General features: G+C 51.8%; 2 protein-coding genes across 8 annotated transcripts in view; both read right to left on the bottom strand.

Annotated features, from left to right (window-relative positions):
- The window catches only part of LOC144944091 (serine/threonine-protein kinase 17A-like), a 33,083-nt gene extending 21,290 nt beyond the window's left edge, over positions 1 to 11,793 (bottom strand). For both annotated transcript variants that reach the window (XM_078872165.1, XM_078872173.1), the window contains exons 1-2: positions 11,371 to 11,793; positions 1,391 to 1,603 (exon numbers count right to left, since the gene is read on the bottom strand). In XM_078872165.1, the coding sequence (XP_078728291.1) occupies positions 1,391 to 1,603; positions 11,371 to 11,486 (329 nt within the window). In that variant the 5' untranslated portion in view covers positions 11,487 to 11,793. The remainder of the gene's footprint in view (positions 1 to 1,390; positions 1,604 to 11,370) is intronic.
- A 1,272-nt stretch (positions 11,794 to 13,065) lies between these two features.
- The window catches only part of LOC144944048 (E3 ubiquitin-protein ligase HECW2-like), a 210,773-nt gene continuing 202,587 nt past the window's right edge, over positions 13,066 to 21,251 (bottom strand). For all 6 annotated transcript variants that reach the window (XM_078872083.1, XM_078872109.1, XM_078872118.1 and 3 more), the window contains exon 31: positions 13,066 to 20,164. In XM_078872083.1, the coding sequence (XP_078728209.1) occupies positions 20,053 to 20,164 (112 nt within the window). In that variant the 3' untranslated portion in view covers positions 13,066 to 20,052. The remainder of the gene's footprint in view (positions 20,165 to 21,251) is intronic.

The following is a 21,251-nucleotide window of genomic DNA, read 5'->3' as shown; positions in this document are numbered from 1 at the left end:
GAACTGTTACCACTCAACCGTGCCAAGGCTGTATTTGTAAAATTAAGGACCATTATTTCCACTCGATTTACCGAGTAATGCCTCTAATCCAACGTGTAAACTAGAAACTAAACTAGTTTTTATTTTACCAGATAAGGCCCACTGAGCTATACAGCTCTTTTTCAGAAGGCACCTGGCCACAAATTATAGCTCAACGAAGTGGCTTATCACGTGTATATCAGGCGAGGTGGTTAACATCTCACCACAGTGGCGTGTCCGTAGAACCTGTCGTGTAAGACCAAAAAACAGAAGGTCCTTCAGACTCGGTGTATAAATAGTACCATGCTGGGCCAAGGAAGTGCACAGGTCACACGTTAGTCAAGGAAATACTATTCAAACAATTATCAATTACTTCAGAGTTTCCGAGCAAATAGGGCTGGAATGGGTATCTCTTGCGGACCAGTGTAACTGGTGCCTGCTAAACATCCCAATGCTTAAAAGTCACCTACGAATTACTCGGTTTGGATTCCACACACAGTAGCAACATCACCCTACACTGCAAAAAAACAATTTGCAGGACTCTCTTGAAAAAGAGTCCTGCGACTCGGTAAACAAGCGTAACAAATAACATAAACAATAAAGGAGTGGGGCTCTGTGTTAGCAGTGTCAGCGAGGCCCACTTGGGTAAACAAATTAAATGAATATTCTAGTAATGTAGCTGGACACCGAGACAGGCCAGGGTTGCTACTCCCCCTGTATTTCACCTCCATCACACACGCAGTTTCCTCCACCCACAGCTCTCTCCTCCGTGCCGCCCTCTTATCCCAACGGTCCCATCGCAGGTCAACACCACGTGGCTTTAGCGACCAATATCACCCATAATACAAGTTTTTTTGGTTAGATCGCGTAAGTATATAAATGTGTCGTTAAATCCGCCAAGGAAACGTCGTACTCGGATTGTAAATGCTGTGGCTTGACTCTCCCAACACAGCGGTGTGCAGTACTAGTGACGAATTGGCACGTTCTGTTTACGTGACAACCCTTACTAGTTGGCTGTGTCGGGTGTTGGCGGGTTTTAACGACACATCTATACATTTACGCGATCTAACCCAAAAAAAAAACCTGTATTATGGGTCCCATCTCCCTGCCCCTCCCCTCATCCCTGTCACCTCATCTCCCACTGCCAATCACAACATCGTCACACCTCGGGACCGCGTCTCATCTCAGCGTGCGTGTACGTGGGGGGGGGGGTAGGGAATGGCGATGTAGTGGGGGGCCGTTGCAGAGGACCGTTACAATAGGAGCAGTAACGATGATAATTGCACGTGTGGCGGTCTTGTTGGTGTTGTTGGTGTTGTTGGTGTTGTTGGTGTTGTTGGTGTGGGGGGGGGGTGCGGGCGCGAGGGCTTACTACTCGAGCACGAGGATGATCTCGCCGGCCGTCTCGTAGACGCGGTGGAGGCCGATGACGTGCGGGTTGCCGTGCGCCAGCTCCAGGATGGCCACCTCGTGGATGATCTCGGCGCGGAGGTCCTGTCCCTTGCGCCGCTTGCGCACGAACTTGGCGGCGAACTCGCGGCCCGTGGACACCTCGACGCACTTGCGCACCACGCCGAAGCGGCCCCTGCCAAGTCAGACGCGGTCACCGGAGCGAGAGCGTTAACCGGAGCGAGAGCGTTAACCGCACGGGACGTCGTTCTCGAACGCGCGGAGCGAGGCGCTTCCGGCTCGGCAAACGTCAACGTTGCCGCCGTGAAAATCGACCGCTTGCATCGCCGGCGGCCATTTCCCACACGGCTTCCCCGGGTAACGGATGCTCTAGGTCACAACGGGGTTTGGGCCTGGCTGCTGCTTCAATTGGGATGAGCAGCGGCCTGTTGGGTTGGGGGCCGCCTGTGAGGTGGCCAGAAGATGAAAGCGCAGCAATGGATTCTTGAATACATCTGTGTGGAGCTTTGTGCGTGACCCACTCCTGTGCGTGGTGGGTTTTCCCCGGTTTCCTCTCACAAGTAGCCAAACACTCGGAATCGGCTAAACATCCCAATTTAGCGGGACCCTCTTGAAAAAGAGTGTTGAGACTCGGTGAGGCTGAGGTAAAACGCATTTTCATTATAATTTAAAAGTTCATATCATACATGAGGGCAATATCACCATAACACTGAGGCCTGTCTTATCATCTCCTGTCAGCGAGTTTGACAATTCAAGTGGCCACAAAACGCACCTAGCCTGGCGCACAAGCGCAATATTTGTCCACAGCACTCAAAGGGGCAATTCCCCAGGGGCGCAGCGCAAACTCGGCTGAAACGACGCGGACAAGGAATCGCCCAGCCCGTGTAAAAACGGCCATCAATTTTATTCCACAACCTTCCTTGGACACAGGTGGCAGGATGTTGGGAGGAATTATATTCAATGCCTGGGTAGGTCCTGTCAATGCCATTCCTCAAGGGAGGGACGATGACCGAAGCCCGGCGACCGTCGGAAACAAAACTTTGGTGGCCGACCGCAAAGCCACCCAAGGACCCTCCGTGCCGGTATTTATATCCGTGCGCAAATACGCTCGCGCTTACGTGTGTCACTCGGTGCACGCCGATTACTTCAGGCAACTTGTTTATGATTTTTTTAAGTGCCCCCCGAACGCAGGTCACGGTAGACTCCACATCGCTAATTCGACACACGTTCTACGTTTCTGACCCTTCCGAGCACCGGGCCGTGAAACAGCTCCGCTGGGAGGCCACGGCTCGGCGCAGTGCCCCCCCCCCCACCGGCCAATCGTCGAGTTGAACAGAGACCGCGTGAGAGGGGCCGTGGAAAAAAATCAGTGGGGGGGGGGGAGGGGGGGCGGAGACCGCCGCACGCCGCTGTGAGCATCGTCGATATTACGGCGAAGCGAGTCCTCCCGGCGTCACTTGGAACAGTGCCGCCGAGTTTCTGGCGTTCGCGGCGCCGTCAAGAGCTCTCCGGGTGGAGATTGCCTGGAGAGCTTTAGAATCGCAGACCTGCTGAAGTTTTACCATCGAATCTCCACCTTCCGCCCAAATTGTCCATCGATGTCTTTATTTGTTCCAAAGCCACAGCATAGGTCACACAATCCTATTAGGTGTAAAATCCCACAAATCTCATTAGAAAAGTAACGAATCCCGTAAATACGAAGTTGATTACACAATTACAGTACCTCTTTTGACAGTCAAATTGCAGAATGGTGCACGGGGAACCACTCCGTCCTTAGAGCGGAATTCAGTGCCGGTCCTCGTCGTACAAAACCCTCGACAGGAGGACGCCACGTAGGTCACGCCACGTAGGTCACGCCACAAGGTAACACGGGGGGGGGGGGGGGGGGGCTCTACAGCGAAGGGACGCTTCCAATATCACAACCGGTGAAAAACGCCCCAGCAGAGTAACGAACGGAGCACCGGCCCCGGGTACTCTTTCATAATAGAGCCATGATGGAGCCGACGTGTTAAACCCCCCAGGTGCTGCTCTCTGTCGGCCATCGGCGGTGCGCGTCGCCGAGATAGCGGACATTGCTCATCTGAGCAAAGTCCACGGTGGGGGGTGGGGGGTGTGGGAAATGACGCCGCTCAGACGGACGGCAGACACAGCCGCCGCCACTGGCCTCCCTCCATCCCTCCGCCCTGCAAGCGGCGCACGAAGCGAGCGCGAGAGACACGCGAAGGCCACCGCGCCGGTGAGCTCATCCCGCCGCAGCAATAGCGGAAACGTGACGAGCGCCGCACGCCGTCCGCGAAGATCAAGTGATAAACGCCGAGACAGAGCAGCACGAAGAGACAGACACAAGGAGACAACGCGCACACCCCCCCACCGTCGCACAGCAGACACGTACAGCATGCGCGCGGAACAACGACGCGGACATCCGTGAAAAAGAGCTTCATATTTCATCGGATTCCTCCAGTAAATAAATATTGGGATTCTGATCCCCTCGGCCCACGAGCCGGCGCACCAGCCGGCATAGACTCGGGCCTGCGCACTGCCCCCCCCCCCTGGAGCCCTCCCCCCCTGGAGCCCCCCACCCGCCCCCTACGGAGCCCCCCCACGGCACGGCACGAGTGTCCGACTTCGCCAGCGAGCAAAGCGGTTCAACCAAGGGTCGCGCAACAAAGCCGCTGCTGCCACGAAGGGGATTAAAATTAATTGACTTTTTAAAAGTGCTTTAAGCTAAAACGTAGAAGCCGCGTTGTTGGCATTGTGCCGTGTAGATGATCGTAATGCCCGTGAGCGTAATCGACATCAGCTGGGGCTACTGCTGCGCTGGATGTAACAGGAACGGCCTGAACGTTGCTTAAAATGCCTCCAACTCTGGTAGCTAATGCAACGGCTGCTTATTTTCGCGCAGGTGTACAGTATAATCAAATTCGGAATCATGGCTTACAGGGATTGGTACAACGCAATCTCATTATGCGGAGGAAGTTTAATAGAACAAAACAAAAACAACAAGCGTGGGTTTCCAGGAGAGAGAGGTGGACAGCAAGATATGACCGATAACACAATTTGCATCTGGGCAGCAGGGTGGTGGTCCGGTGGAACACTGGTGCCTCACAGCAAGAACGGCCTGGGTTTGATTCCAGACTCGGGTGCCTCGCTGGATGGAGCGTGTATGTTCTTCCCCTGCCCTGCATGGACTTTTTTCTGGGTTTTCTGGTTTTCTCCCAAAGCTAAAAGGAAAACCACACGCACAGAATGTAAGAGGAATTGGCCAAACACAGCCCAATGCTGAAACATGCCTCGCTGGGGATGACACACAGCAGTCAATGTCCACTACTGGCAGACTAATGCCCATCGCCGAGCCAAGAGTTGAGTCTCATTGCGTCGCACGGGTACGATGCCGAGCGGATTCCTCGGCCAGTAAACAGCGGCAGCTTTTCCCAGAGTGATCACTTGGCCCCAGGGGTGGGTGGTAGGGGGAGAAAGATGGGGGGGGGAGGATAGACGACAGGAAGGGGAACGCTGAGAAAGAATTTTTTTTTATGACGTGTTGATTCTGTTGCTAAATAACGGCTTGCCGTGCTCCTCAACGGTCGTCGTCAATATCTGTGACAATATTTACTCCGTCGCTTCCTGCCGCGGCAACGCAAGTGTTGCCGTGGGACGAGGTTACGAGGCCCGTGACTCGGCACTGCGGAGGTGCGGGAGGGAAGACCGGGCTACCCGCGACGCTGCCAAAGACTCGCTCGGGGCCTCCACCGCAGAGTCGGCGTCGCGACGACGCACGTCGCACCGCGTCGACCCACGTCGCCGCGCGTCGAGCGAACGAGCGTCGCCCCGCGTCGAGCGCCCAGCGGGAGGTCACCTACCAGGGGTGGCGCGCGAGGTGCCGCACCGGCGGTTTGAGCGCATGGGTGTTGGGTCGACCACAGTTCCCGAGGGCCCGCGAGGCACGTGGCGAGGGGAGATAGGGCTCCGTTATCGGGCGGCAGGTACCACGCATCGCCACGGTGGGGGCGCATTCCAGGAATTAGGGGGGGGCTACTATCAAACTCGGCACGTGACGACTGATTTCCTGGAGCAGACTTCTTAACGCAGCAATACAAGTAACGTATGGAGGTTGCCAAAAGTTAACCGTGTGGTAATCTAGTAAAGCATGGTTTGACCAGGTGGACAGACGGTCTTGGTGCACAATCAGATAAATAAAAGTTTGAGGGTCAACAAAGCCCCTTAACCCTTCTTATCATTATAATTATGATCTTTGTGATCCCAGAAGCCTCATCACCGAGTATAAACTCTTTTTCAGGATGGTCCTGCCCAGTTTTTGCAGTATGGGCCCGATGTTGCCGCTGTGTGTGATCCCAATTGAGTGATGTGCAGGTAATTTTTCAGCATTGGGATGTGTGGCGGGTCTTTTGGTAAAGTCCCGTAGATAGGTTCAAAGAAAATAACAAAAAAACTACGACGTTTCGATTGCAACACCAGCGGTCATCATCAGGAAACGGGGGTTAGCTTCTGAAGGCAAACTGTTGACGATCTGATGATGAGCGCTTGTGTTGCGATCGAAACGTCGTAGTTGTTTTGTTATTTTCTTTGAACCTGTCTACGTGACTTTACCGAAAGACCCAAAGAATATGAATTCCTGCAGTCACGAAAGCTTTAAGTCCAGATTCAATAACAGTTGTGTAGCTACGGGAGGAAACCGGAGAGCCCCGAGGTAACCCATGCAGAACAGGGGGAGAATAAACAAACTCAACACAGAAATGTGCCCTTGTTGGGAATGCTACGCAGGCACCGCTTGCTGTGAGGCACGCGTGCCACCACTGCGCCAACCTGCGTGTGTACGGACGCTAAAACAGGAGTTGGGCAGAACGTATCTTTAAATGGCAATACTTAGCCAGGAGTAGACATTCCAAATTCATCTGGTGGGGCCAGTCTATCCAAAGCAAACATTTTTCTGACTTTTAATGAATTGCACGAATGTTGTTATCAACCCAAAGGCGATGATGGGGCGGAGTAGACGCCTGACCTAGACTTGATTATTGTGCTTTGCCGCAGCATCTCCAGTCTGGATAGGACTTTTAATTGCCATCAATATACATGGACAGATGCCACTGGGGGTGCGCCTTTTCAAACGTTTCAGATGAGATGCAAGTTGCTTATCGTGCAAAGCGCTCCGAAACACTCTGGCAGAAAGGACGCTCTATCAAACACAATTAATTGTTAACATCATCATGGTACAGCAGCTGGACTGTGCTGCGTGTCTGGTTAGTTTATCAGTGCAGGTCAAAGTCTGGGCAAGAAAAGGCGTGAATGGCAGCAAAACGGACGATCGGAGATGCCAAGTGTTGTGGATGGTGGCAGCAGCGTCCTCATTAAAACAAATTTAGGCAAAACTATTGACTTCCGTGTGTTTAATGCCCTTCATTTTGCAAAAGTCCATGAGATGAAGTATTTCTCCCGAAAGGAAGAACTGCCTTATAAGCACATAACGGCATGCCAATACACTTTAACCTCCTCTTGCGAATAAGCTCGCAGGCCCTTGATTCTACACTTTAAGCAAGCGATTTTTTGTTCCGACAAAAATGTATCAAACTGCCGACTCTGAAAACTAGCCGAGTGGTAAGTGCCGACAAAAAGATCAATCCTATCTGGGCAAAGTTGATCTAAAACACAATAAAGCTGTGTCGTCAATGATCTGCGATGACGCAAGTCCATTATTATAACACCGGATGAGAGGCACACCGACTCACATCCGAGGGGGAAGGGGAGGAGGAGGAGGACGAGGAGGGCAATAGCTACGCTAACAAGAACCACGGGGACGTGCTCCAAAGCTTCACATCCTTGCACCGCTCCCGCCCGGCCAGCCGACCCGAGGCATTTAAAGGGCGCGACTTGAAGCGACGTTGCACAAACGCTGCGGTGGCCGCGGGCATGAGGGCCCCCACTCCACTCCCCCGGTACTGCTGCTGCGGCGGCCGCGCGTGCAGCGCTGCTGATAACGAGCCAGTTGGCAGAAGAAGGGGAGAGGGGGTGCCACTCGCTGTGGGCTACGGCTCTCGCCCGATTCGCATTTCCAGATCCGCACACGGGATACGGGGATACGCTCAAGGCCAAAGGATTCTTTCTTTGGGGCACCAAGACTGTGACGACGCGTGAACCTGGCGGGAAGGAGCCCGAGACGAGGGTTCGTCTCTCGGACCACTTACAAAAGCAAGTGGCAGGCGTCGGATCGACAACGTCCGCCGGGAGGTGTTGACCAGGAGGAGCGATGGGGGGGGGGCACAGATGGAATAGATCCCCTTCTTGGCAGAGTTTGAGCGATCCGCACTTCACGGGTCCCGGAGTTCAACTGGGACAAGTGTGATGTCGTCTCCAATTACAAACGCAGGCACGAGGACCTCCGAGTCTGCTAATATAACTTCCAGCCACACAGACGCTTGGCTGGAAAACAAATGTCCGGTGCAAGTTCACCGAGTTGAGTGAACAGCTATTAGCGTGGCCGTTTTGCCCAGGTAATACGCCTCAGAAGGAACATTAGCAGCAATGTCGCCTTAACAGGAGCAGATTCGTGCGAGCTAATGAGCTAATAACACTTTGTGTGGGAGATTCTCTCAGCTGGCAGTTTCTGAGAGGATTAACATCAGGAAAGTCAAAAGAGAATGTCAAGAACCCAGCGGAATTCCACACAGAACAGAGCGAGAACATAGAATCTCCACACTCGCCCAAGTCGAACCCACGACCTCATTGCTGCAAGGTTACCATTACGCCACGCTGCCGCCAAAATGTAAGATTCATGATTCAATTCAAGGGAATATATTTTTTACTTATCTTATTGTGGTAAAGTTAGCGACGACCTCTTGAGGCAGCAGGGGCCACATGAACCAATGCCGCACAAGACATACGAATCGATTCTTCAACACACAATCCGTCCCATGTGTCGCGACCCTAAAAATCCATTTCACTCCGTGACCCGAGGCATCATTAAAACACCCAGCGGTGACGAATCCACCGCAGATGCCAGATAGCGCTTCTCGCTGCGTGACATTCACCGCTGTGGTTCGCACCGTTGGCCGTACTTTTCTCACCAAAAGTGCCCGCCGCAAGAAGACGCGTCCTCCAAGTCCCGTAAGTTTATCGGTTGTGCGCCACCAGGGTGACTTCTCTCGCGCCTCGGCGTGAGTCACGAAACATGCCGGCCCATCTTCCGTTTAATGTACGCGTCGAGACGCGTCTCCGCACGCCTTTGCGGCAAATGTTTGTGTTTGTTTGTATCAGTTTGGATCAGCAGAGCGTTCGGTGAAAATGTGAATCGAGAAAAATTTGACACGTTGATTTTAATCGTCAAGGACAAATGTCGCTCCGGAATTTTACCAAACTCGCATTAAAAAACGTAAGCACGTTTAAAAAAAACATTTACTTTAAACTTTTGTGACTGCAGGAATTCATATTCTTGGTTCTTTCGGTAAAGTCCCGCAGATAGAAAACAAAAATCTAAAACCCGCGACGTTTTGATCGCAACACAAGCGGTGTTGCGATCAAAACGTCGCGGGTTTTTTGCTTTTCATTTGAGTTTTCTACCTACGTGACTTTATCGAAAGAACCAAGAAAAAAATTACTATGGATGTGCGAGTATTTGCAAACAGCAACTACAGTCGTGCCATCCGGAGATTTAGTCACAACGTGTGTGTGTCTTTGTGGGGGCGTATGGCAGCCCCGTGTGTCACGCCGTGATCCACAACACTTTGGAGAAGGCAGTGACGGAACCACGCAGATTTGTGAAACTCCCAAACCGGCTGGGCAGGAAGGTGGGCAGGAAATGGCAACGCAGCAAGCGGGTTTCGTGGACCCATCTCTGGGTAAACTCCAGCTTGCAATGGTGATCAATCTGTATTCAATGTGCTAATTATCGCCATCCATAAAGTTGGCGTCTGTGCACATTGCGACGGAAGGGGCAGGCGTTGACGAGATTCTCACAAGCCAAAGGTACCAGTGCAGGACCCTCCTGAAAACGAGTATTGAGACCCAGTGAAGATCTCCACGCTCCATGGGTCTCAACACTCAACGTGCGGTCACAACAATACAGCCGAGGAATGACTCCTTTCAAATGGCCAATTGTGAACTTAAATGCCGTCTCTTATTTTGCTGCAGATTTAAAGAGGACATTTGACATTTTTATTCGTAATAAAAAAAGTATTCCCCCACGAGGCCTTTTCTCAATACCAGAGCCGCTCACCTCGGGGACAAGGCTAGAGACGAAGAGACAGGCAGAGACACGGGGTAGGGACGGAGACACGGGGTAGCGACGGAGACACGGGGACAGAGACACGGGGACAGAGACACGGGGACAGAGACACGGGGACAGAGACACGGGGTAGAGACACGGGGTAGGGACAGAGACACGAGACAGAGACACGTGGTAGAGACAGAGACACGGGGTAGAGGCAGAGACACGGGGTAGAGGCAGAGACACGGGGTAGGGACAGAGACACGGGGTAGGGACAGAGACACGGGGTAGAGACAGAGACACGGGGTAGAGACAGAGACACGGGGTAGAGACAGAGACACGGGGTAGAGACAGAGACACGGGGACAGAGACACGGGGTAGAGACAGAGACACGGGGTAGAGGCAGAGACACGGGGTAGATACACGGGGTAGAGACAGAGACACGGGGTAGAGACAGAGACACGGGGACAGAGACACGGGGTAGAGACAGAGACACGGGGTAGAGGCAGAGACATGGGGTAGAGACACGGGGACAGAGACACGGGGTAGAGACACGGGGACAGAGACACGGGGACAGAGACACGGGACAAAGACACGGGGTAGAGGCAGAGACACGAGGCAGAGACACGAGGCAGAGACACGGGGTAGAGGCAGAGACACGGGGTAGATACACGGGGTAGAGACAGACACGGGGTAGAGACAGAGACACGGGGACAGAGACACGGGGTAGAGACAGAGACACGGGGTAGAGGCAGAGACACGGGGTAGAGACACGGGGACTGAGACACGGGGTAGAGACACGGGGACAGAGACACGGGGTAGGGAGAGAGACACGGGACAAAGACACGGGGTAGAGGCAGAGACACGAGGCAGAGACACGAGGCAGAGACACGGGGTAGAGGCAGAGACACGGGGTAGAGACAGAGACACGAGACACGGGGTAGAGACACCGGGCAGAGACAGAGACACGGGGTAGGGACAGAGACACGGGGTAGAGACAGAGACACGGGGTAGAGACAGAGACACGGGGTAGAGGCAGACACGGGGTAGGGACAGAGACACTTGGACAGAGACACGGGGTAGAGACAGAGACACGGGGTAGATACAGAGACACGGGGTAGAGATACGGGGACAGAGACACGGGGTAGAGACACGGGGACAGAGACACGGGGTAGGGAGAGAGACACGGGGACAGAGACACGGGGTAGAGACAGAGACACGGGGTAGAGGCAGAGACACGAGGCAGAGACACGAGGCAGAGACACGGGGTAGAGGCAGAGACACGGGGTAGAGACAGAGACACGAGACACGGGGTAGAGACACCGGGCAGAGACAGAGACACGGGGTAGGGACAGAGACACGGGGTAGAGACAGAGACACGGGGTAGAGACAGAGACACGGGGTAGAGGCAGACACGGGGTAGGGACAGAGACACTTGGACAGAGACACGGGGTAGAGACAGAGACACGGGGTAGATACAGAGACACGGGGTAGAGATACGGGGACAGAGACACGGGGTAGAGACACGGGGACAGAGACACGGGGTAGGGAGAGAGACACGGGACAAAGACACGGGGTAGAGGCAGAGACACGAGGCAGAGACACGGGGTAGAGGCAGAGACACGGGGTAGGGACAGAGACACGGGGTAGAGAGAGACACGAGGACAGAGACACGCGGTAGAGAGAGACACGGGGTAGAGACACGGGGCTAGGGAGCCGCTCACCTGCCCAGTTCGTCGCTCCCCGCCAGCGCGAACCCGCAGTGGAGCGGCTCCGTGTGGATGAGGGACCGCGCCTCCGCCAGCAGCCCCAGGCGGACGGGCCCCTGCCCGGTCACCATCCCACTCGCCTCCTCCTCCTCCTCCCTCGCTGAAGATCTCTGTGCTGCCACTGCTATCGCCGTCACATTTGCTATTCGCTGCGCTGTGGACACTTTAGCAGCCACCGCCGCTGCTGCCACTGCTACACGTGGTGGTGGTGCCTATAGCGGCTCTCTCCTCCTCCTCGTCTTGGGCGCACGCAGCAGGCACTCGCACGGCACCCACGCGGAGCTGGCAACACACTTACAGGCGAAGTAACAACACGCTAAGAAGTCACAGACGACGAGGAAGCAGCAGCACCACAGGGAGACTTCCACACGCAGTGAGCGCGCCCATTACTTTCCGTGGTACCGGCGTCCCGCGCGCTCTTTATAGACGCGGCGGTCACCGCCCACTGAGCCGAGGTGACCAATCACAGCCGGCGGTCGTGCCCGAGGGGGCGGGGCCACAGGCAGGTGGGAGGAGACGTGATTCGGGAGGATATTTTAGAATTCAACACTCGCTCATTCATTCTTATTCGGAGTTTCAACGCGGCATTGTGTGATCATGCATCAGTTGCTGGATTATCCTAGTGGCAAAAATGGATACATATGCTACGGGCCACGCACTTTGAAGGGCCCCGCGCTAAATGCATTCAAGATATGAATTCCGGTTCAGTGATTCTGCACTTGCTCTATTACTATAGTACCATACTGCCTTCGACTTTTATAAACGACTGGGTGTTAAGGTTAGGGATTTGTCGTTTTATCTGGCTGTATAGAAAATGAAAAAAAGTAAGTACTTTACTGTGCAAGTATTTTTTTTTATATATTTGTGTTTTTTTTTTTATTTAGGGCCCCTTTATAACATATGCTACAGGTCCCGCACTAGCTTAATCCTGCACTGGTGATCATGCTGCTGCTGTTGCGTTAACAGTGATGCACATGCACAGTTAACAACAACAAATTCAACACATTCGTCAATAAAAACTGCGGCCTTAAAATGAAAGACGTTTCAGGTAATGGGCCTTCGTCACTGCACACAGAGGCCAAGGGAAGGTAGGATATTGGAGGCTGCACTTTACACGAAAAGTGTTTCACCCCCCCCCCGCCGCCACACCTAAAATGAATATTGGGTCCAAGCATGAAAACACCTCGACGTATTTAAACAGAGCTACTGTTGCACCAGATATTAACTTCGCATTGGGCCACACGGCGTGGATTGCCGTTACACCCCACACATAAATTCGATCCTTTGCTCTGGGAAGACGAGTCCACCGTCACAGGAATGTGGAATTTCCACCACCACTGGCTCAGGGCTACTACTATCAGTGGAAATGAACACCATCGCCCTCAGCTCGAGCCACGACATCGTACACCGGGCTCCAGGACCATGAAAAACAACAATAGCTGCTGGTCAATTGCTAGAAGAAACGTGTTTTGGTTTTAAGAGAATGCCAAGTCAATGTCGCTACTACTCTCACACAAAAACCGGCTTATTCACATGAAATGGCTAAACAAACATTTGACCGACACAGAGCACACACTCGTGTGCAGTATGAACGTAGTAGAAGAGTCAAAGCATCACCACGTGGGGGGGAATAGCTCGGAGCACCGTCCGTCAACAGTAAAAACGACATTTATTGTTTTGATTCCAGCACACAATCCGAGAACATCGACAACAAAACGGATCTGTCCGGTACCATCGGTCACTATTGGCGGCTTGAGAATGCAACAGGCCGTGCTCCGGCAAAAACCCCTCGCTCTTTGAAAATATAAATGTGCAAATATTGGTGACACGCCGGTGGGAATATCTGCTTGATGCAAACGTTTTATCGACAAAAAAAAACCTAAAGAAAAAAAGCCCGCACCGAGTACTGCACTGCCGACCCTCTACGTCTGGTCCATGCTCACAAACCCACAATCCTCGTCCACGCGGTTAATCAACGCCCTGAACGGCGACTTTGCACCGACCCTTCACAAATGATACTGAAGCAGCCAAAGCAACACAAACAAAAAAACAACACATTCAAAACTGACTTCCACTTACTCGACCATTTTATACAATGAAATTTAAAATACAATCATACAAATAATGAAATGTTGTGAATAACACACCGGGACTCTGGTGTCTGCTATAACACGAATCGACTGCGATACTATACAAACAACGCTCTGATTACACAAGCAACGTAAGACATCTCGCTGTCGATGCCAGCCCTCTAGGTGTATCCACAGACAAACGCACCTCCAAGTACAGCCATCGCACCTCATCCAGGTCACAGGTCAGGCGAGCGCGTGGCCAGATCGGTTTGTTTGGGTCCATGCAGCGGTGGCGATGGGATCGTCACGAGTCATCAGCCAAATGCACCGTAAGCACAAATGCATATACCACAAACACACGCCATGTAAAGTGTACATTTAAGCTGGTTAACTTGCGCGTCAATGAGTCCTGCACCGTAACAAACCCCAGCGGCGTCTTCACCTGCACGAATAAAACACCCGGCGCGTATATTACAGCGCTTCACCCGCGTCGTCATTTAAGTGACTTGTTCATAAATAAATAGTGACAAGCAAAGTGCCCATTGGTAAAAGCAATTCCTCGTTCGCGGCACGGACGCAGGTTTTCGCTTCGTGACGCCAGAGACGGCCCCCCTTTGTGGTGGGCATGAACCAGCGCTTCCTCCCGCTGACCGGTGCCAGTACTGGGAAGCTCGGCCAGTGTTTACCCCCCCCCCCCCCGTGAGCTGCTCTACAATGGGCAGAGCGGCAAACGAGGCAAGCTGACCGTCCACACTCCGGTTACATCACAGCCGCGTGTCCCCTCCTTCTTCCCAACACGGAGGGATGTCCAGCAACGGAGATGTCATCTCGTGCGCACCCGGACACGAACCGTCCACAATTGCGACAAAATGCGGCCCAGTGAATGCGCGCGTGTTCAGCGAGAGCGTTCTCTGCAAGTGAACAGATGCGTTGACTAAAAGGACAAAACACAAATAGTCCTCCGTGCCCAAAGGAGAGTTACGCATTGTCCGCAAACAACATTCTTAAAAATGTACAAACAAAACATACATAAGCCACATGTGTGTGTATTACATGTCATGTGGGAATTCCTCGTCACCAAACGATGAGACGCGCAGTCTGTTTGTCACTTAGAACAAGGGGATTCACGCCCCATTGGTGGGTGGAATTGCTTTCCTCTGCTGTTGGTTGACAGTACGCATTCAATTGGGAGTCCAGAATGCGAATGGTTGCATGATAACATCACTGCTCATGTAACCCCCTGAAAACGTTTTCAAATAAAACATTTTTTTTTCATCATTAGATTTTAAAAAAGTGAGGAGCAGAAAACACATGCACAGAGGTTGTTTCCGGACTGGAATGAGATGTCTTTATTGGTGAGCAAAGAGAATTGCTCACTGACTTGGGCTCCACCACTGATAGGGGAAGTTGTCTTGCCCTGAACCTCCCAGCAAGTTTACACGGCACCAACGCAGGTGTGGACGATGGGTCACAATTGTACAGACTATGAATGTAGCTTTAACTGGAGCCCAGTGCAGGACTTTGCCAAGGCAATGATATTTCTGGTCCGAAAGGATTTTGATTACATGTGCACGTATATATATGCCTAACAGCTTCATAATCAGTTGCTTCCCGTGCCAGCGCCGCGTCTCCAGTAGACCACATGGCTCACGATGCAGAACACTGTCATTGTGTAACATCACAAACCAAGCCGAGTCATTCCGAAGTAATTTCCAAGGTATTTATATAATAAACCATAATAAAAAGTGCCTGGTACATTTAAATAAAAATTTACTTCTGTATATACAAGTGGTTAAAATAGGTATGCCTTAATGAAAAATACAGTTTGTCTACTTTTCAGTTTCTTCTACGTTGAAGTGTACATGTTTAACTTGGTGAGATCGATAAACCAACTGTATTAAGCCCATACCTTATTTTGGCCAGCCATCGAACAAACACGGTCACTGCATCGCGTGCTTTCAGAAGCGCTTCTGCGGCCGCCTGCAAAGCTCTTCCTTCCGATATTAGGAAGCCACTGGAGCATTGGTGCACTCTTAAATCTCGACTGAAAACTCATTTCCTTAGAACTGCTTTTTTTGCGTTTAGTTTCTTTTCCTTCCCCACACCTCCGATTATCACGGTTGGCTCCGTGCGATGCGAAAGACTTTCAACATACATACAAACCCAAGAGTGGAGGTTTAGTCTCTTGCCTTATCAATGTTCCACCTCATAGCTAAAGGGGGAAAGTGAAGGAGTGAGAGACTTTGGGGGGGGGGAGTGGGGGGGAGCAAACCTCCACGAGGAATTTGCACCAAAATCCTCTCGTCAGAGCCAGTCTGTCAAAACGTGTTACGAGTACAACCAACAAGGCTAGAGAGCTCACAAGGGTGAGGGGGCTCCACTGGCACACCACACCTGCACACGAAGACCGCGTCTTAGCCCAACCCTCAAACCGACTCGCTGAACGAACATCACATTGAGGAATGTAGCCGAGCCTTCGGGACAGGGCAAGGACAACCCTGAGTGGCCAGGTGACTGTGCACTCGGACGCAGCCCACGCCTGCTGAGATTGTTGTGCCTGGGTATCCGTTGTGTGCCTGGGTGTCCATGCACATGCATATTGATACAGGCCCATGTCTACTGGTGCTTACCCACATAAACACATTCGTACGCGAGTAGATTAAATGTATGCAAAGTGGCCGATAATACATGATAAACAGTACTGTATATTTACTTACGTATAGCAATCAGTTATTGAGGTGAGTCCACTCCAATTCATAATTTTGGAGACCGATGTAGACAATGATACAATGAATTTTTTGTAATTTAGTTGAAAAGTAATTTAAAATCTTGAACTTGGGATAAGACGTTGACGCACAATGATCTAGTACGGTTGACGTTACAGTAGCTTTAATGTCCACTCTGGAGCAGATGGCATCTTTGGTAATTTCCTGAAAGATCGCTAGGAAGCAGTTGGGGTGGAACAGATAACGTGGAGCAGAGGCGAATCCAGAAACTTCCCAGCGGGTGGGATACGGTCCTGACAATCAAAACATGGCCCTGCATTAACATAAAATATTTCCGCTGGTAAATATCAATTTTAAAAAACTTTTTTTTCAGGGTCTCAAGGAGGGAAGTTGGGGAGGGGGAGGATGATGAGGATGGAGGGCGAAGATGCAGCAAGGTCCACTCGGTCGATATTGTCACAAGTAGCCTCACTGCCAATACAGCTCGCAGCCATTGCTGTCACAGAGCGTGGAGAGCCCTGTACCGGGTGCAAGGAAACTGTCAGCTGACCATCAGCCTTGAGGCCTGAGGACACCTGGACACAAACCGCACACGCTTGTGGTGGGAGGTGTGTTTCTCTGCCGCAAGCTTCAATAAAAAAAAAATATTGTGACTTGAACGTTTTAAGAATGATTGTAAAGCATGACGCAAATTTGAAGCAAAACAACCTTACAATTTGGCGATCAAGATAAAGTTATTAGATTGTCAACTGACTGCTGAAAACACAGCTTTCAAACCGATAAAGGGTGAAGTTGATTATGTCTGAATGTGCCGCTCCTCAATGCGTGTGTGCAGAGCGTTATCTAAGGCGATGCAGTGCTGCATCTCCATGAAAATGCGTCTGCAGCCAAAGTAGAGAGCAATGCCAATTACCACTGCACTAGGACTCTTGCCAAGTGCCACACGGGTAGAGAAGAACAATGAATCTGCTGCTGGGTTTACACAGCCCCAGCAGGCGTGGGCACGACCGATACCTGGTGAGTATCATCACAGTGGGGTAGGCTCACGCACAATGCGTTGTTAATTACAATCTATGGCTTTTTTAGGAATGCACTTACAACCAGGTTGCATTTGCAGCAAGTCACGAGCTTCGTGACTGGTTGCAAATTGTTAGGCGATTGAAATTACTGCCTTGAAGTGCACAGTTGTTCAATGTTGTTGATGAGAAATTAATAAACTACCTTCTCCAATGGACTGGCCCTAGCTGTATCTATACCATTCTGCAGGGGCAACACAGGGTGGCAGTGCAGTGGTAACACCTGTGCCCCAAAGCAAGAAGGACCTGGGTTCAACTCCTGGCCCTGGCACCTTTCTGCATTGAGTTGTTATGTTCTTCCCTTGGTCTGCACGGTTGTCCTCTGGGTTCTCCGGCTTCCCAATAGCGAATGGGCACCATGATGGCGAGATGTCAACTACCTCGCCTGGTATACAGGAAGTCGTGGATTCGATCCAGACCCTGATGCCTGCTGTATATTTTAGGTTTGCATGTTCTCTCCATTGTGGCGTGGATTTTTCTCCGGGTCCTCCGGAGTATTTGGCTGACATAAATTTCCACGTGATAAGCCGCTGCAATAATCTATCATTTGTGGCCAGGTGGCTTCTGCAGAAGAGCTATATAGCTCAGTGGACCTTACCTGATAAAAAAACAAAGTTTTATAATTTAATTAAATACATACAATGTCGCTGGTGTTGGCCAAGCATCCCAATGTAGCAGAACCTTTATGAAAAATTGTCTTGGGACTCATTGTGGCTTTCCTGGGTAAACAAGTAAGTAATGAACAACTGATTGTTCTGCACCGCTCTGACAAGTGTTTCCCGGTTGTGCAGTAAACATCCGACCTGCGCCAGATGTGCGCGCTTTGCGTCCAGGTTCTACGGCCTCTACACTGATGATGGGCGATGAGAGAGAAGCGAGAGTCACCAATGACCACTGGAGCGGACGTTCATCAGCCACATGCAAACATTCGGAAGAAGACAACGAGTCGCGCTACATATTGTCGAGTGACAAGATCCTTATAAAAGCACATGACAGAACAGAATATACGCCGTGTAGAAGACTCCACGTACAGCCTGTAAACATTTCTAGGTGCTAAAATCATTCTGCGTCGAGTGACATAACAAATCACTTTGAACAAAGACCGCAAGTTTACAAAGATACGCAAAGCACGTACTGCACGGCTAAAAAAGTACGCGAGCTGCGCGGTTAAACGCCGTTTCCGGGTTACAGTCCCGTTTGCACTCTGCACGTAAAGCGTGCGTGTTTTTGCGTGGAAATGCCAGCCGTGCTGCGTGCTTTCGTTTAAAATGTCGTGTATGAAATGACTTCTTTAATTTCTTCACCGTATGAATGAAAGTCAATATTTGAAAGTCCAGCTGTGTCCAGTTTCAGACCGGGGGCAGAGAGCAGCGCCTTCGTGGGAGAGCGAGCGAGCGGCTGCCCTGTGCAGCTCAAGCGACGACCGTGGTGGCTAGGAGATGTTAACCACCTCGCCTGGTATACAGGAGTTCGTGGGTTCGATCCCAACCCTGACGCCTGTGTATTTAAAGTTTGCATTTTCTCTCCGTGGTCATGTGGATTTTTCTCCGGGCCCTCCGCGTTTTCCCCTCCACATTTAGAAACAACATGGTATTTGGCTGCTACAAATTTCCACCTGATAAGCCACTTCGTTGAGCTATCATTTCTGGTCGCTTCTGAAAAAGAGCTACATTGCTCAGTGGGCTTTCACGAATAAAATAAAAAATAGTTTAATACAAATAAAAAGTTTAGTTTTAAGTGCACCGTGCAGGTGTCATCAGCGACACTTTTATTCTCCGAGGGTTGGAGGATCACACGAACTCAGAAAATTCCCGACGTGGGGAGTCAAGGACACAAAATCCTGGCTTGGCCACAGTGTGGCAGTGGGTTAATCCCCTTCTGTGTGGGGATTGAGCATTACCGCCGCTACCCCCCCCCCTCCCCTCAAACGCGCGGGGTCAGCCAAACATTCTCATTATAGAACCACAGAGCTTGGGAAATTGTCTGTGGTTTACCACGCCTCCGTGCAAAAAAAAAACCCGCGTTTGAATCCGCGATCTGCATGAATGATGCCGAATAAAAAATAAATACAAATTAAATATAATTATTATTACACTGATCGGGCATCATTCCGTGGCACTACCGCAGGAATCTTGGGGCATATTGTGTGGCGGGCGCTTGGAGGTTGCCCAACCGATGGCAACAATATCTGCGGCACCACACGGTTGACTTCCCGGGAGGAGGCTGATGAAGACATCCTTCTGCAATGCAGCATCCAGGACCTCACAGCTGCGCTTTGCGCCACCACCAAACGAAAGACGTGTCGTCGTCGTCGCTGTCACGGACGAGACCGCTCATGGCTCCAGCTCCATTGATGTCCCCTAGCTGTCTTTGTCATAACGACGGCTGCAGACTGTGCGCTGGTTAGCCATGGGCCGGCTGACTCGGCGGTGAGGGCTTGTGCTCGGATGTGGAATCAATTGCAAGTTGTTTTTCTTCATGCTTTCTAAAGAAATGCATCTCCACGCTTCAGGACACATTAAAGTTATACAATGTGGCCGACAAGAGTATTCACAATTCAGAGTGGCGGCGTCCCATCCCAAGGCCACCAAAACTTCCTCGACGTAACCGCAGCGGCGAGCAGGCGGGGACGCGGCGGTTTGCGTGCACACTCCAGAGCCCTGGCACCTCCGTCGTGTGTCTCTCGCCACTTGTGCCTGAGAAGGATGCGGAAGGCCCCGGGGGTGCAGGGTGCCGGTCGGCAGCGGTCGCTCTTGGGGCTGCTTACTCCAGGCCGAAGGTGCTCGTCTCTTCCACGGCGGTGAGCAGCTTCTCGTAGAGCATGGCGTACGACGGGTAGGGAGGCAGATCCAAGCGGTTGAAGCACGTGTGGGCTCTGTGTGGGACAGCACGGACACGCGTGTCACGTACAACAGAAGTTAACATCGGGACGATTGGAGGCTCCGATTTTGTTTTAATCAGTGCGACAATTGTGGATGTGATGACCATCATGGCCCCATCATGTGGTCAAGCGTCAAAATTATATTTGCCAAGAACCGGCACATCCAGATCTATTGCTGCTTCTTCTTTAGGATGGCAAGGTGAAGTTAGCAATGATACACGTATACGTGTATGTGTGTCGAGGTTATGAAGCTGTTCAACAGCTTCTGTGAAGGTTTGGTGGACGTTAGTGATACTGCTTGTGAATTCACGGTACATGCAGTATTGGATCATGTGATCCATGCCCTGTGGATCGGCAGTGCAGAGGGCAGTGTGGGATCATGTGACCCATGGTCTATGTATCGGCAGAGCAGGGGGCAGTGCGGGATCATGTGACCCATGGTCTGTGAATCGGTGGTGCAGGGGGGCAGTGCAGGATCATGTGACCCATGGTCTATGTATCGGCGGAGCAGGGGGCAGTGCGGGATCATGTGACCCATGGTCTGTGAATCGGTGGTGCAGGGGGGCAGTGCAGGATCATGTGACCCATGGTCTGTGAATCGGTGGTGCAGGGGGGCAGTGCAGGATCATGTGACCCATGGTCTGTGAATCGGTGGTGCAGGGGGGCAGTGCGGGTTCATGTGACCCATGGTCTGTGAATCAGTGGTGCAGGGGGCAGTGCAGGATCATGTGACCCATGGTCTGTGAATCGGTGGTGCAGGGGGGCAGTGCGGGATCATGTGACCCATGGTCTGTGAATCGGTGGTGCAGGGGCAGTGCAGGATCATGTGACCCATGGTCTGTGAATCGGTGGTGCAGGGTGCAGTGCAGGATCATGTGACCCATGGTCTGGCCTGGCGACCGCAGCCAAATTGCCGACTCTTTTCCATTTTCCATCAAATATGATGGAGGTGACCGCATCTGCCGTACCCTGGTCTGCAGAGGTTTAGGGCTGACCACTGTTTCCTGGGTTAGAGGTCGAACCCCAGCGGTTTATGTGTGGGGTCAGCGACCAGCTCCTTGTATATGATCGAGGTGTTGCG

The sequence above is a fragment of the Lampetra fluviatilis genome, chromosome 2 (genome assembly GCF_964198595.1).
Source record: "Lampetra fluviatilis chromosome 2, kcLamFluv1.1, whole genome shotgun sequence".
NCBI classification, from domain to species: domain Eukaryota; kingdom Metazoa; phylum Chordata; class Hyperoartia; order Petromyzontiformes; family Petromyzontidae; genus Lampetra; species Lampetra fluviatilis.
The sequence above is the reverse complement of the archived record's forward strand: the minus strand, read 5'-3'. Positions and strand labels throughout refer to the sequence as shown.